General features: G+C 45.5%; 1 protein-coding gene across 6 annotated transcripts in view; it reads right to left on the reverse strand.

The window, feature by feature from the left end:
- Positions 1–16,304, reverse strand: part of NME5 (NME/NM23 family member 5) — a 235,439-nt gene that overhangs the window by 116,969 nt on the left and 102,166 nt on the right. For all 6 annotated transcript variants that reach the window (XM_073573716.1, XM_073573715.1, XM_073573714.1 and 3 more), the window contains one exon: positions 15,448–15,653. In XM_073573716.1, the coding sequence (XP_073429817.1) occupies positions 15,448–15,653 (206 nt within the window). The remainder of the gene's footprint in view (positions 1–15,447; positions 15,654–16,304) is intronic.

The raw sequence follows: 16,304 nt of genomic DNA on the forward strand, positions 1-16,304 counted from the left end.
ATACACGGCTCTGCTACATCCACCTTGTTAAACCCCTCCTGACCCCACACAAGTACACACACGGCTCTGCTACATCCACCTTGTTAAACCCCTCCTGACCCCACACAAGTACACACACGGCTCTGCTACATCCACCTTGTAAACCCCTCCTGACCCCACACAAGTACACACACGGCTCTGCTACATCCACCTTGTAAAACCCCTCCCTGACCCCACACAAGTACACACACGGCTCTGCTACATCCACCTTGTTAAACCCCTCCCTGACCCCACACAAGTACACACACGGCTCTGCTACATCCACCTTGTAAAACACCTCCTGACCCCACACAAGTACACACACGGCTCTGCTACATCCACCTTGTAAAACACCTCCTGACCCCACACAAGTACACACACGGCTCTGCTACATCCACCTTGTTAAACCCCTCCTGACCCAACACAAGTACACACACGGCTCTGCTACATACACCTTGTTAAACCCCTCCTGACCCCACACAAGTACACACACGGCTCTGCTACATCCACCTTGTTAAACCCCTCCTGACCCCACTCAAGTACACACACGGCTCTGCTACATCCACCTTGTTAAACCCCTCCTGACCCCACACAAGTACACACATGGCTCTGCTATATCCACCTTGTAAAACACCTCCTGACCCCACACAAGTACACACACGGCTCTGCTACATCCACCTTGTTAAACCCCTCCTGACCCCACACAAGTACACGCACGGCTCTGCTACATCCACCTTGTTAAACCCCTCCTGACCCCACACAAGTACACACACGGCTCTGCTACATCCACCTTGTTAAACCCCTCCTGACCCCACACAAGTACACACACGGCTCTGCTACATCAACCTTGTTAAACCCCTCCCTGACCCCACACAAGTACACACACGGCTCTGCTACATCCACCTTGTAAAACCCCTCCTGACCCCACACAAGTACACACACGGCTCTGCTACATCCACCTTGTTAAACCCCTCCTGACCCCACACAAGTACACACACGGCTCTGCTACATCCACCTTGTTAAACCCCTCCTGACCCCACACAAGTACACACACAGCTCTGCTACATCCACCTTGTTAAACCCCTCCTGACCCCACACAAGTACACACACGGCTCTGCTACATCCACCTTGTTAAACCCCTCCTGACCCCACACAAGTACACACACAGCTCTGCTACATCCACCTTGTTAAACCCCTCCTGACCCCACACAAGTACACACACGGCTCTGCTACATCCACCTTGTTAAACCCCTCCTGACCCCACACAAGTACACACACGGCTCTGCTACATCCACCTTGTTAAACCCCTCCTGACCCCACACAAGTACACACACGGCTCTGCTACATCCACCTTGTTAAACCCCTCCTGACCCCACACAAGTACACACACGGCTCTGCTACATCCACCTTGTTAAACCCCTCCCTGACCCCACTGTCCCACACATAAACGTTACCTCATCCATCCAGACCAGCACCATAATGAAAAGCGACCAGCACAGCAGAGTCCTGCAGCCGCCCTGATCATGTGACCCGACTCCTCCCCTCCTGTGACCTCATCACAGGTCCTGTGCTGACACTGCACACAAGATTACAGCCGAAGGAAGCGATGATCATTGCTGGCTGTAAGGGGCTGCGTCACTGCGTGGGTCCCTCGCGGAGGGCGCAGGATGGGGTCAGTACATGGGGGGAGTGGCGGCGGCCGGCGGGTATCCCAGACAGCGTGAGTGGGCCCTCCCATCTCGCCAGGGCCCCGGCACTTGCCCGGGTGCGCCGGGTCCTGACGCCGGCCCTGGGGGTGACTGCCCAGTATATGTAAAAAATTTTGGTATCTACTGGATATTAGATTTTGTCTTCCTCTGCACTAACACTGTTCTGTCTCCGACATAATCAATGACTCTTAAGTGCCTGTTCTGATAACATATAATGATTGCTGTATGTATAGAATGCTCAGTCTTTTCCACGTTTTAATGTTTATTGTTTCCAGCTCCACCTAGTGGCCAAAAGTTATAACTGCATGATGTTATGCACTGTATTTCCTGTATTGTTTCCCTCCAATTCCTAATGTATTCTGGGTAACTTTGCAAGGTATCATGGTCTGTCCCAGCCCCCTTTCTATCTTCAGTTGGCCATTTCTTTCAAGTCTGCATATTGGAAGCACCTCATCGCTCTGTTTCGCCTTGTGTCAGCATCGGTGGTATGTAATCACCCTCTCTGTATACGATTTCTGTCTTATATTAGCTAGCTTAGTTACACCCCCTGTTCAGCTAGTAGTTCAGATTGTATGTTATGTGTATTGTATATTTCCATGAACCCAATACTGATCCTATATATCTGTTTCTGTTGTAGTTTTACCACACACATCTCCCTTATTGGACCCCGGTATAGCGGTTTAGCTGCTTGTTAAGCTATATGAATCCCATTCATTTAGTGAGGACATTACAAACACTTAGATTTTAAGCTGAATTTTATGAAAATGTGCACTATTTTAACCTGATCAGCAATGCAACTACAGTGTCTTGAAAAAGTGTTCATACCCAGTAAGCTTTTCCACATTTATTCATATTACACCCACAAACTTAAAAAATTTTTATTGGGACTTTATGTTATATACCAGCACAAAGTAGCAAGTATTTGTGAAATGTAAAGGAAATTATACATGCTTTTTTTCAATTATTTTCAAAATATAAATCTGAAAATTGTGACATTTTTTCAGTCCCCTGTAGTAGGATACCCTTAACTAAAATCCTTAGTAATCAATTGCCTCCAGAAGTCACACAATTAGTAAATTGAGTTCACCTGTGTGTAATGCATTCTCAAAATATCTAAAGCTGTTCTGTGAAAGCCTCAGAAGTTTGTTTGAGAACAATTGGGATCAAACAGCATCAAGAAAACCAAGGAACACATCAGAGGCCAAGGATAAAGTTGTGGAGGCGAGTAAAGAAGGGTTAGGTTATAAAATAAAAATAGCCCATGCTCTGATCATCTCACAAAGCACTGTTCACTCATCATCCAAAAATGGAAAGAGTATGGCACAACTGCAAACCAACCAAGGCATGTTCGTCCACCTAACCTGACATCCCAAGCAAAGAGCATAGTAATTAGAGAAGAAGTGAAGAGGACCATGGTTACTCTAGAGGAGCTGCAGAAATCCACAGCTCAGTTGAGAGAATCTGTTCACAGGACAACTATTAGTCATATACTCAACAAATCTGGCCTTTATGGAAAAGTGGCAAGAAGAAAGTCATTTTTTAAAGCAAACTAAAAGATGTCCCATTTTTAGTTTGCAAAAATCCATGTAGTGGACATAGCCTGCATGTGGAAGAAGGTGCTCTGGTCAGATGAGACCAAAGCAGAACTTTTTGGGCTAAATGCAAAACGCTATGTGTGGTAGAAAATTAACACTGCATGTCATCCTGAAAGCACCATCCGATCATCAAACATAATCATGCTGTAGGGATGATTTTCATTAACAGAGACAGGAAGTCAAAGTTGATAGGACGATGGATGTAGCTACATACAGTGCAATCTTGGAGAAAAAACAAACAGTTGGAGGCTGCAAAAGACTTGACACTGGGGTGTGGGTTCACATTCTAGCAAGACAATGACTCTAAACATACTGCCAGAGTTACAATGAAATGGTTTAGATCAAAACATATTCATGTGTTGGAATGGCAAGCCAAAGTCCAGAACTAAGTACAGTGGTGAATCCGTGGCAAGACTTGAAAATTACTGTTCACAAACACTCTCCATCCAATCTCACTGATGTGTATTCAGCTCCCCTCAGTCAATAATTTGTAGGACTATGTTTCGTTACAATTACTGCTGCAAGTCTTTTGGGGTATGTCCAGGCTCGGACTGGCCCATAGGGGAACAGGGGAATCCCCCGGTGGGCCCCTGTGTAGACATGGGCCCCCAACCCCACTGTAATGGCACTACTTGGCATAATTCACATGTTTTACTCTGTACAGAAAAAAGCAGCATCTCATTATTCATTAACCAAACTACCTAGTTTATTATTATATAGAGATATAGGTAAATTTGTGAATGAGGGTAATGTAATATTTGTATGCAGGTGAAAAGTGGGCCCCCAAAGTCAGATACTGGAGAGCCCTTGGCACCCCAGTGCGACACTGGGTATGTCTCTACCACCTTTTGCACATCTAGAGGCTGAACATTTTTGTCTAATCTTCTTTACCAGCTAGGTCTGCTAGACCTAGCTGGCAAAGAAGATTAGACAAAAATGTTCAGCCTCTAGATGTGCAAAAGCTGGTAGAGACATACCCCAAAAGACTTGCAGCAGTAATTGTAATGAAACATAGTCCTACAAATTATTGTCTGAGTGGAGCTGAATACACATGCACAAAAAAGCTTTTTGACATCACATTATGAGTTTTGCATATTTGTTTTTATATATATATATTTGTAATGATATTTGGCAGGTTTTTTTTTCATTTTTTTATGAGTATCTATTAGGTTCAGGTCATGAACATTTCATACTATGCTTGACTGATTTTATATTCTACCCAGAATATCATATTGGGTTACACTGGGTATTGGTACTGTACCTTATATCTCACCAATTGTTTCTATTATATTGTTTATGGCCTAACTTCTTTGAAAGCAGTTTTTATATCACACACAGAATAATGTTTATTTCCACTGGTTATACTGTACTGAAAACAAAACCTTAATCAAATTCCCTAGCCTTGTCTGTGCTCTAACAAAACAATATAGACCTTGGCTATGAGCTAGCCCCAGCTTGGTCAAACAAAACAGCTATTGTCGATAGAAACCAGTGATACTTGCAGTTTGGTACACATGACCTGTGCAGTTTCTCTCAAGAGAAATTTTGGCTTGTGACTCTCCAGCTACAACACAACCCACTCTGCTCAGCTTCCCCCAGCTGACTAACAACAATTAACACAAGGCCTGCTTCTATTAATAGCTAGGATAGGTGTACCTAATTAGGATCTGTAGTGCTAGTATGTAACCTAGTCTAACTGCCTTTCCGACATACCCCGTCCAAAAGTTGGGGGGCTGGGTACTGTCTCACAGTGCCTACAGGGGGTAGTTTAAGCTCCTGAAATAGCCTAACTTTCTCAGGAATGCTTCAGGGCTTTAAATTGACCCAAGCATGAGGTTCATGCCTCATGACACAGTGGTAACCTAGTAATTCCGAGAACCTGCCCGTATTTTGGGGTACAATTTTCTGGCAGAACTGATTTTGGAAAGGTGACAAAGTTTCTGTCACCTTGACAACTGCAATGTTGGCTTCTGACTGGGCCAACAAGCAACGGGTTTAGAGCAGGACCCTGCCTTCTAGGGTTTTGGCAGGTTGCCATAATAGATGCAAAAAGGCTTCCTTTTCCTTTTTTCCTTATACTTTATAGTTGACCTCTCCCACCTTTTCCACCACCTCACAGGGTCCCTGTCATTTAGTAAAGAAATGGCTCTCCACTGTGGACACCTAAACAAGTACCAGATCCCAAGGTCCAAATTAACTAGAGCAGACCAATTATACTCCCAGGATTTTTCCTCCTGGACCTTTAGGAGGCACACTTTTCTCCTGGCCCATCACTTTGGTCCCTCGACATAACGGATCTTTTTGCATAGCTAATTGCTGAAAACGATGGTCAACTAGTGGCGAACACCATTTCACACACTTATATTTTTTCAAAGTAAATTTTACCGTTAAGTCCCTGAGATGGGCAGCCCAAGGTTGTCCTGGAACTCCTCCAAGTCAAGAATATTGGCTTCAGAGGATGCTTCCTCATCCTCCTTTCTAGCCAGTACGAGGAAAGGCAATTCAACATTTACATCATGTGACTTTTTTACCATAGCTGACTCCTGGTGGTACACTGGAATATCAGGTGCTACAGCTTTAACCCACAAGTCCCAGAACAATGGAAAGTCTTGTCCAGAAATTATAGTAAGCAAAAAATCTTTGACCACTCCTGCTTCATGGGTCATAGAACTACAATCTGTGCATATGTTAACTAGGCCATAAGATAGTTCTTTTCATCTCCATGGATACACCTTACACCCACCCCCTTCCAACTAGCACATGCGGAAGTGTGGTACTTACCAGGATCACCAAACTTACTAAGTCCAGGAGTCCAGTCATCATCACATCATTCACTGTCACCTGGCACAGATGAGGTCCCTCACCCGGGTGAGGTATGGCACTGCACTCGGGATGTACAAAAAATGAGAAGTGTTGGCCTACAAAACAGTCCATCGGTTCAGAGACTAACAGACAGTGGGTTGATATATGCCACTGGGCATGACATCTCCAACAGACAATGGTATGAGATGGACCCCGTGGCTCTGATCCCTCCTGGGCTTTTGTGAATCCCTCAGATGTGGTCTTGGACCCATTCTTTTGGGTATCCCAGAAAGAAGACCTCAGATTCCCTTGATTGTTCAGGGAGATCTCCATAGTCAAGTATCTTTCCACGAATCTCACAAAGTCATAAGCATTCTGGGAATCTACTTGGGCAACCCAGCTTTGTACAGATTTCGGTGATGAGTGGATAAATAGGTCCACTGCCATGCTTTCCACCATCTGTGCTGGAGAGCAGGTCCCAGGCTGCAGCCATTTTTGCACCAGGTGTAACAGGTCGAACATTTGGGACCGAGGAGGCTTGTCCCTCTGGTAGTGCCACAGGCACACTCGTTGTGCCCTGACTGCCATGGTTACACCCAGACGAGCGATAATTTCCACCTTCAGCTTGTATACCTTGGCATCCTGCAGAGTAAGGTTGTAGTATGCTTTCTGCGGTTCTCCACTAAGGTGTGGAGCTAAGAACTCTAACTATTGCTCTGGGGGAAGGTTCTCCCTGCCTATACCTGGTGTAACAGGGCGAACATCTGGGACTGAAAAGGCATATACTTTTGGTAGTGTCAGAGGTGCACCCACTGCACCCAGACTGCCAGGGCTATGCCCAAATAAGCCATAATCTCTGCCTTTAGCTTAATATACTCCTTTGCATCCTGCAGAATAAGGTCATAGTATGCTTTCTGCAGTTCCCCAGTATGGTATGGATCCAGAACTTCTGCCTATTGCTCTGGGGGAAGTTTTCCATGTCTGCCACTGTTTAAAAGCCTCAATGTCGTCCTCCACAGTCATTTTCTGCAAGGCATCCTGTACTATTCACCTCACACAGCTACCTTTACTTTGGCTAGTGGGAGGTGCTTTCTATCTGGACAGTTTCTGAAAAGAGAGCCATCTGAGGCTAGTGCTGCTGTAAAACTGCTATTGTTGCTGTTATTGAAACTGCTGGATCAATTGCTTAATAAGCTCCTCTACGTTTTCAGACCATGTTTGTAATGCTGTAGCTACCTTTATCCAGGACATTCAGTCTTTAAACTGTAATCACCTGTCCTCTGGAACTTCTGGCCCGCATTCAAACATCAATTCAAACCACAGGGTTTTCTTTATATCACACACAGAGTAGGGTTTCTTTCCATTGGTTGTACAGTAACAAAAACAAAACCATGAACATAAAATTCTCTGCGGATCTGGACTGCAGTAGGGACAGCACCCCGAGAAACCCCGAGACCCTTAACCCCTATACAGGGATCTAGAATTGTAACAAGGCCCAGGGGGAGGCTGTCTGGTGGAGCAGTGCGCCAGAGCAGGACGGTCGCCAATAGGGAAGAAGGCGGGGAACCAAAAACGTAGTCAGAAACCGGGAGATCAGCGGAGGTACAGAAACGGCAGGCAGTGGCAGAGTCGACAGTCCAGGCCAAGGTCACAAAACGGGAGAGCGGCAAGGTACAAAATCGTCAGGCAGTAGAGGGGTCAGAAATCCAGGTTGAGGTCAGAGTCAAACAATAGCAAATGACACAGTAGCACATAGGGGAACCAAGAATATATCCGGCGGTTTGCAAGACCAGTCCCAAGGTATTTGAGGGATCAGGTCATCTCTCACACGCTCCCGGACTGATGATGTCATCAGGACCGCCCCCAGGACCAGGCCAGATGGTGATGCACCAACCCGTTCATGATTGACAGAGGAGCGGAGCCTGCATCCATCAGATGCCTGCGCAGGAGCCCCTTCTCTGTCGCCGCCATCACTCGGGGGCGAACCACGGCGCCTCCCAGTGGCTGAGGCAGGAGCAGCAGGCCTCGAGTCTGACGGCGACGTGACAGTCCGGCGCCTCCTAGTGGCCGAGGCCAGGACAGCAGGCCCCGAGTCTGACGGCGATGTGAAAGTCCGGCGCCTCCTAGTGGCCGAGGCCGGGACAGCAGGCCCCGAGTCTGATGGCGACATGACCGTCCGGCGCCTCCTAGTGGCCGAGGCTGGGACAGCAGGCCCTGAGTCTGACGGCAACATGACAGTACCCCCCCTCTAAGAGGGGCCTCCGGACCCTCAAAACCCAGTTTGTCAGGGTGAAGGAGATGATATCTCCTAATTAATGTTTTGGCATGGATGTTCCCCGCGGGGACCCAGGACCTTTCCTCCGGGCCGTAGTCCTTCCAGTGTACAAGATCCTGTACGGAGCCTCTCACAAGGCGGGAGTCAAGGATACCCTGGACTTCATACTCCAAGGTACCCCTGACCGAAACAGGAGGAGGAGGGGACTGGAAAGGGTGAATTGGGGAGAGATACAGCTTGAGGAGAGACTTGTGGAACATGTTGGGCAACTTAAATGACTGAGGAAGTTTTAAATGGAAGGCTACCGGGTTAATCACCTCTATAATTTCGTATGGGCCAATAAATCTGGGGCCCAGTTTGGCAGACAGCACTTTAAGCTTGATGTTTTTTGTAGAGAGCCAAACCTTGTCTCCAACTCCCAGGTGCGGCCCCTTAGATTGCCATCTGTTCGCAGCCGAAGCCTGTCTAACCTGGGCCCCTTTCAAGTTCGAGTTTACCTCAGACCAAATAGTTTTTAAGCGATGTATTTTTTTCTCTACCCCAGGGAGCTCCGACATCCTGGCCGAGAATGAACCAAAGCGCGGATGCAGTCCATGGTTGCAGAAATATGGGGTAGTCTTAATGGAGTCCTGGTATCGATTATTTAGGGCAAACTCAGCTAATGGCAGATGTTCCACCCAATCGAACTGATGTTCTGACACATAACAGCGGAGGTATTGCTCCAGAGCCTGGTTGGTACGCTCGGTTTGACCATTGGTTTCCGGGTGGTAGGCAGAGGAAAAGGACAACTCAATACCAATGCGTTTGCAGAACGCCCTCCAGAATTTTGAGACGAACTGGGTACCTCTGTGGGACACAATATTCACCGGAGCACCATGAAGACGTACAACATGCACAATGAACAGTTTACTCAAGGTTTCGGAGTTAGGTAACCCAGACAGGGGGACAAAATGACATTGTTTGCTGAACCTGTCCACCACCACCCAGATACACGTTTTTCCATCTGAGGGCGGCAGGTCAGTAATGAAGTCCATGGAGATGTGGGTCCATGGACTCTCAGGGGTGGGCAAGGACAGGAGCCAGCCGGCAGGGCGATTATGGGGGGACTTGGCACAGGCACAGACTTCACACGTTAAAACATAGTCTATACAGTCCTTAACCACTGTCGGCCACCAAAAGGTCCTGGTTACCAATCTGGTGGTATTATTGAGACCAGGATGGCCTGCCAGAACAGAGTCATGCGATTCTTTAGGAACTTGTAGGCGAAACGTAGCCGGGACGAACAATTTTTTGGGGGGCGTAGTGTCAGGAGCTTGTTCTGGGGACCTACGGATCTCCTCCAGAAGGTCCAAAGACACTGCCGACACAAGGATCCCATTGGCCAATATTGGGACTGGCTCACAGTCCTCGGCTTGTGAGGGGCAAAAACTGCGAGAGAGGGCATCGGCCCTCACATTTTTAGTACCAGGGCGAAAGGTGATTAAAAAATCAAACCTAGAGAAGAACAAGGCCCACCTTGCCTGTCTAGGATTTAGTCTTTTAGCTGACTCCAGGTAGGTCAGGTTCTTGTGATCAGTATTTACAGTGATCTTATGTTTGGCGCCTTCGAGGAAGTGGCGCCATTCCTCGAAGTCCCATTTGATTGCCAATAATTCCCGATTACCTATATCATAGTTTTTCTCAGTGGCAGAGAATTTGCAGGGAAAAAAAGCACATGGGTGAAGCTGAGTGAGGGATGCAGTGCCTTGCGATAGCACTGCTCCCACTCCGACTTCAGAGGCATGTACTTCTACAATAAACGGGCGGTCCAGATCAGGCTGAACCAAAACAGGGTTGGCCACAAAGCAGTCCTTTAGCGTAGAAAATACCTGAATTGCCTCAGGGTTCCAATTGGCCACGTCTGCCCCTTTCCGGGTCAAATCCGTGAGTGGTTTGGCAATTTCTGAGAAACCCCTGATGAACTTGCGGTAGTAATTAGCAAACCCTAAAAATCGCTGCAGCGCTTTTAGCGATTTGGGTTGTACCCAAGCTTTAATAGGTTGGATCTTGGCAGGATCCATGCGGAACCCTTTGCCTGAGACCATGTACCCTAAAAACTGTACCTCCTCAACAAAAAAAACACATTTCTCCAGTTTAGCAAACAAGGAGTGTTCTCGCAGTCTCTGCAGCACAGAACAGACGTGTTCAGCGTGTGTCACAGGGTCAGCAGAATAAATCAAAATGTCATCTAAATACACGACAACATACACCCCACAAATGTCTCTGAAAATATCATTAACAAAGTTCTGAAATACGGCAGGTGCGTTACTGAGTCCGAAGGGCATTACAAGGTACTCAAAGTGGCCAAGAGGTGTATTAAACGCGGTTTTCCACTCATCGCCGTCTCTTATGCGGACCAGATTATATGCCCCCCGGAGGTCAAGTTTAGTAAACCAACGGGCTCCCATTAGCTGATTAAAAAGATCAGGGATGAGTGGAAGCTTTATAGTGATTGTGTTTAATTCCCGGTAATCAATGCAGGGTATGAGACCACCATCTTTCTTCTCTACAAAGAAGAATCCGGCCACAACTGGTGAAATGGATGGTCTAATAAACCCTTTTTTTAAGCTGTCTGCTATATAGTCATTCATGGCCTGACGCTCTGGACCGGAGAGATTAAATATTCTCCCTTTTGGGAGACGGGCATCCGGAATCAGATCTATAGGGCAATCATACTCTCTGTGTGGGGGTAATTTCTCAGATTCTACAATAGAAAAAACATCCTCATAGTCTCTGAAAGCAAACAGTATGAGGGGGTTTTTAACCTTAACTTGGTTTACTGCTAATGATATGCAGTTATCCTGACACTGCGAACTCCAGCGTACAACATCAGCCAGGTGCCAGTCAATTACAGGATTGTGCTGGCGTAACCACGGCATTCCCAAAATAACTGTAGAAGATAAATTATCCATCACAAAAAATGACATAAGCTCGGTATGTAATGCTCTCACAGACATAGCAATTTTGTCAGTAACAAATTTAGCCCCCTCATGAATAATGGATGTGCCATTAATAGCCGTGATTTTAATAGGGGCATTAAGTCTTAGTAGCGGTACACCCAGATTCCTAGCAGCCAAAGAATCCATAAAATTTCCTTCAGATCCACTATCCACATAAGCTTTTAAACACAGAGATTTCTGACCAAATGAAAGACAGATAGGTAATAAAACTTTAGCCGCATCTGCGGGCAGTACCTGAGCTCCTGGGCAACCCTGGCCAGAGCTGCCCAGGGGCCGATGTCCCAGGAGTGTGGATCTCTGACGTTCAGCTTTCTCCCTGAAGTCTCTAGACTGCAGCATGTTTATGCAGGAAGATGAGACTGAACCTCCAGACTGTGCACTGAAGAAAGTAACAGGTGTTCAGGCCAAAAATCAGCTCAGGCAGGAGAAGGAAAAATAAAAAGTTCAGGGAGACTGCTTTTGTATATGTTGGATATATACACAAGAAGCAGTTTGTTTTTTTTATGGCCGGATATAATGTGACGTCCGTCCACGGATCTGGACTGCAGTAGGGACAGCACCCCGAGAAACCCCGAGACCCTTAACCCCTATACAGGGATCTGGAATTGTAGCAAGGCCCAGGTGGTGGCTGGCTGGTGGAGCAGTGTGCCAGAGCAGGTCGGTCGCCAATAAGGAAGAAGGCGGGGAACCAAAAAAATAGTCAGAAACCGGGAGAGCAGCGGAGGTACAGAAACAGCAGGCAGTGGCAGAGTCGACAGTCCAGGCCAAGGTCACAAAACGGGAGAGCGGCAAGGTACAAAATCGTCAGGCAGTAGAGGGGTCAGAAATCCAGGCTGAGGTCAGAGTTAAACAATAGCAAATGACACAGTAGCAAATAGGGGAACCAAGAATATATCCGGCAGCTTGCAAGACCAGTCCCAAGGTATTTGAGGGATCAGGTCATCCATCACAGGCTCCCGGACTGACGATGTCATCAGGACCAGGCCAGATGGTGATGCACCAACCCCTTCATGATTGACAGAGGAGCGGAGCCTGCGTCCATCAGATGCCTGCGCAGGAGCCCCTTCTCGGTCGCCGCCATCACTCGGGGGTGAACCACGGAGCCTCCCAGTGGCCGAGGCAGGAACAGCAGGCCCCGAGTCTGACGGCGACGTGACCATCCGGCACCTCCTAGTGGCCGAGGCTGGGACAGCAGGCCCCGAGTCTGACGGCAATATGACATCAGCCTTGTCATAGCACTAACTAAACAAAATATATCTTGGCTTTTAGGACATGGCTAAGATAGCCCCAGCTTGGTCACACAAAACACTTATTGTCCATGGCACAGCATGTTTAGTCTCTTCTCAGAGAGAGAGATTTTGGCTTGTCTCTCCAGTCCAACACAACCAACTCTGCTCATCTTTCCCAGCTAACTGACAATCGTGAACACATGGCCTGCTTCTAGTTATAGCTATCCATGTGCATCCAATCAGGACCTGAAGTGCTAGGATTTAACCCCTAGCCTATGTGGCATTCCTACACTGACTTCTAGTTGTACATCATAATTTTTGCATCTGAGCATTATTACATCTAGTTTATGCCATGGTGGATAGATCAGTTTCCATTTTTTAACTATTTTAAATTGTTCACCAGTATTTTGTCCATGTAGATTTATAATAAATATTTAATATCTTCAAACAGGTATGCACACGGTCATGAGTATGGTCTTTTTTTGTTTTGTTTTTTATTCTGTTAACTCCAATACTTGTTAAATGCAAACACATGGGACATGGACTCAGTGAACATGTCTGTAGGACAGTGTTCACACCACCAAAAGACTGAAACACAGAAAAACACAGTCAAACGTGTAAAAATACTCTGTTGTACAAAAGTAAAAATAAACAGCAAGTGCTAGTAAAAGATGATAAAAACAGGGTATTTGGTTGATACGTTTTTTTCAAAAAATGTATACTAAGCTGCTCTACCAAACATCAAGGTAACCCGTGTCACAGCAAAAAGTGTATCAACCAAATACCCTGTTTTTTTATCATTTTTTTACTAGCACTTGCTGTTTATTTTTACTTTTTTACAACAGAGTATTTTTACAAGTTTTATTGTGTTTTTCTGTGTTTCAGTCTTTTGGTGGTGTGAACACTGTCCTACAGACTTGTTCACTGTGTGCATGGCCCATGTGTTTGCATTTAAATGGTTTCTTGTTTTTACAAGATTAGGGAGGTTTCCACCCCTTCCTTGTGGGCCATGAACATATAAGCCGTTCTCTGCAGTGTGTCCACATCGGACATCGCCTGTCTGAATCCTGCTCATATAGGTACTATACACATGATCAGGTTTTTAAATACATCAGTTAGGGACTTACACAGGTTACCTTGATGTTTGGTAGAGCGGCTTAGTATACATGTTTTGCAAAAAACGTATCAACCAAATGTTAGGGCCTGTGGAACGCACCAAATAATATAAAAGGAAATATGAGGTGCGTTTGAACCCGGGGTCCACTAGTGCAGAGATGGAACCTACTGCTGAGTAATGGCGGAACTAGATGGTGGGTGAACGCTTGCTCACACGTGGGTTAACTTCACCCTGTGTGAATGGAAGCGAACTCTGTTGCTCCACAGAGCAGCTAAAACAAATGGCGGAGCCTGTTGAACGCACAGAGCTCGGCTGAGTGAGCGCTAATTAGAGGTCACAGAGCTCTGTCCCAGAGGCACAGGACTAGAGCTCCTCTAGACCATCAGCGCTCGGCGCCGCAGCTGCGGTGCCAGCAAAAGTAGAAAATATATACAATTGCGCCAAGTGCGCACAGTACCGCTTTGGCGGATGCGACTAACCACCCGGGGTGGGGAGGAAAGCGCTAGAGGTGCGCACGGCGTCACACTGGTGGTTACTGCTACCTGGCGTGGTACGACAGTGCCCTAAGCAGGGAGGCACAGTCGGACGCTAGATAGTGCAGAGGACTGGGATGCACTGTGGCGTATAGCTTAGCCACTGATAGGGCTTAGTGGTTAGAGTCAGTGCCTAACAACAGTCACAACCAAGGGTAGGGGTTTCATAATGAGTCATTCGCAGTCACAAACATCCGTCATCATACACACCATAAGCCACAAGAGTCTATACTAGCGCATGGCCGAGCGGCCATGCAACTCTTTTATAGTGGCGTCCTTCCGGGACCTTCCTAGTAGTGGACCAATCCGAGCAGGAACGGGACCTGCTCATGTGACCCCCGACCTCCAATGAGAGATTGTCCCACAGGCATGCGCAGTAAGCAAAAGACAGGACTTAGTCCCAGAAGCGTCTGCTTGCTGCTGACTCAAGCATTGAGTTATAGCGGAGCCAGCGGGAGAAACCAGACACCTAGCATCAGCCTGGGCAAGACGCCTGGACCGACGTCTCTGCTGAGCAGGAATCTCTGCGGCTACAGAGGAATGGGAGACCGCAGAGGATGTGGCTTGAGATTCCCTTTGTGCAGTGGGGGAAACTCAACACCAAATACCCTTTTTTTATCATCTTTTTACTAGCACTTGCTGTTTATTGTTACTTTTTTACAACAGAGTATTTTTACACGTTTTATTGTGTTTTTCTGAGTTTTAATTCCAATACTTGTGTAGCACTTTAATTTTACATGGCTATGCACCCACTTCTTTTGCGTTGTTTGAATACAAATGCAAGTCACAATTTTCAGACTCGAACTTTTAAAATAATTAGAAAACCATGTATCATTTCCTTACACTTTGCAAGCACTTGCTACTTTTTGTTGGTATATATCGCATAAAATCCAAATAAAATACATTTAAGTTTGTAGGTGTAACATGAAAAAATGTGGAACAGTTTATGAAGTATAAAACACTTTCTTTTTCAAGACACTGTACATATAAAAATCTATAATATTGCAAAGGGATGCAAATTAAATCTACAAAATGGGACTGGTCTAAGTCAACGAAAAAGTAATGGCTGTCAAAATGCAGAGAATAAAAACAAATATGTCAATAATAGGGCACATGAACTTGGATGAGACAACCCTTATAAATGTTTAAGAAATGTTTAAAAAATTTTACCTTTCAGGATGAGTCTCTTTAGCTTGTAAGCTATTTGATGGCCCCATGATTTGTCTCCAAAAGTTGATGGCATTATGTCTTGCCAATACCAAAGCAATTATTGGTCCAGAACTCATGTAAGCAGTCAAACTAGGAAAAAACATTTTTCCATACTGTTCAGAGTAGAAGTCACTACATTTTTCTGGGCTTAGATGAACTTTTATTTTCTGGAAAATAATTAAAAATTGAAGGGTTAGAGCAAGGTAGGGATCACACGTCTGTGCAACAGAAGTGGATATGTTAATTTTTTAAAGATATATACAGTTATGTCAAGAAATATTTGGTCAGTGACACAAGCTTTTGCGCTTTAGCTGTTTTCCAAAACATATTCAAGATACAGTTGTATAATCAATATTAGTTTAAAGTGCAGACATTTGAGATTAGTCAAATCCTAATTGGAGTAAGGGTTTGGGAAATACAGCTCTTTAATATTTAGTTAACCCCTAGTATGCGTGACATCAGAAATCTTCATATTAACGTATTGGGGGCCTTTAGGTCCCCATGCAAATCATATGGAAAAACACACTTATATAACTTTTACAAGTTTATTTTAAAACTGCTAAATAAAATGTGATTATTAAACAAAATTTTAATTATAATTTTTCAGCGAAAACACCCCCAAATTTTTTTTTTCAAAATTTCACACAAACATATGAAAAAATGCACAAAACCGCATAGAAATCTAAACCAAACTAGCTGCAGCTACATTTCTATTATGTTTCTTTTCTATTATATTGGTCTTCCAAACAGTTTTGACAAGTTATTTTTTCAGAAGAATGTTATTTGCAGACATTTTCCTTACAAACTGAACAAAATCT

The sequence above is a fragment of the Dendrobates tinctorius genome, unplaced genomic scaffold (assembly GCF_039654945.1).
Source record: "Dendrobates tinctorius isolate UK_male_01 unplaced genomic scaffold, ASM3965494v1 ptg000036l, whole genome shotgun sequence".
NCBI lineage: Eukaryota > Metazoa > Chordata > Amphibia > Anura > Dendrobatidae > Dendrobates > Dendrobates tinctorius.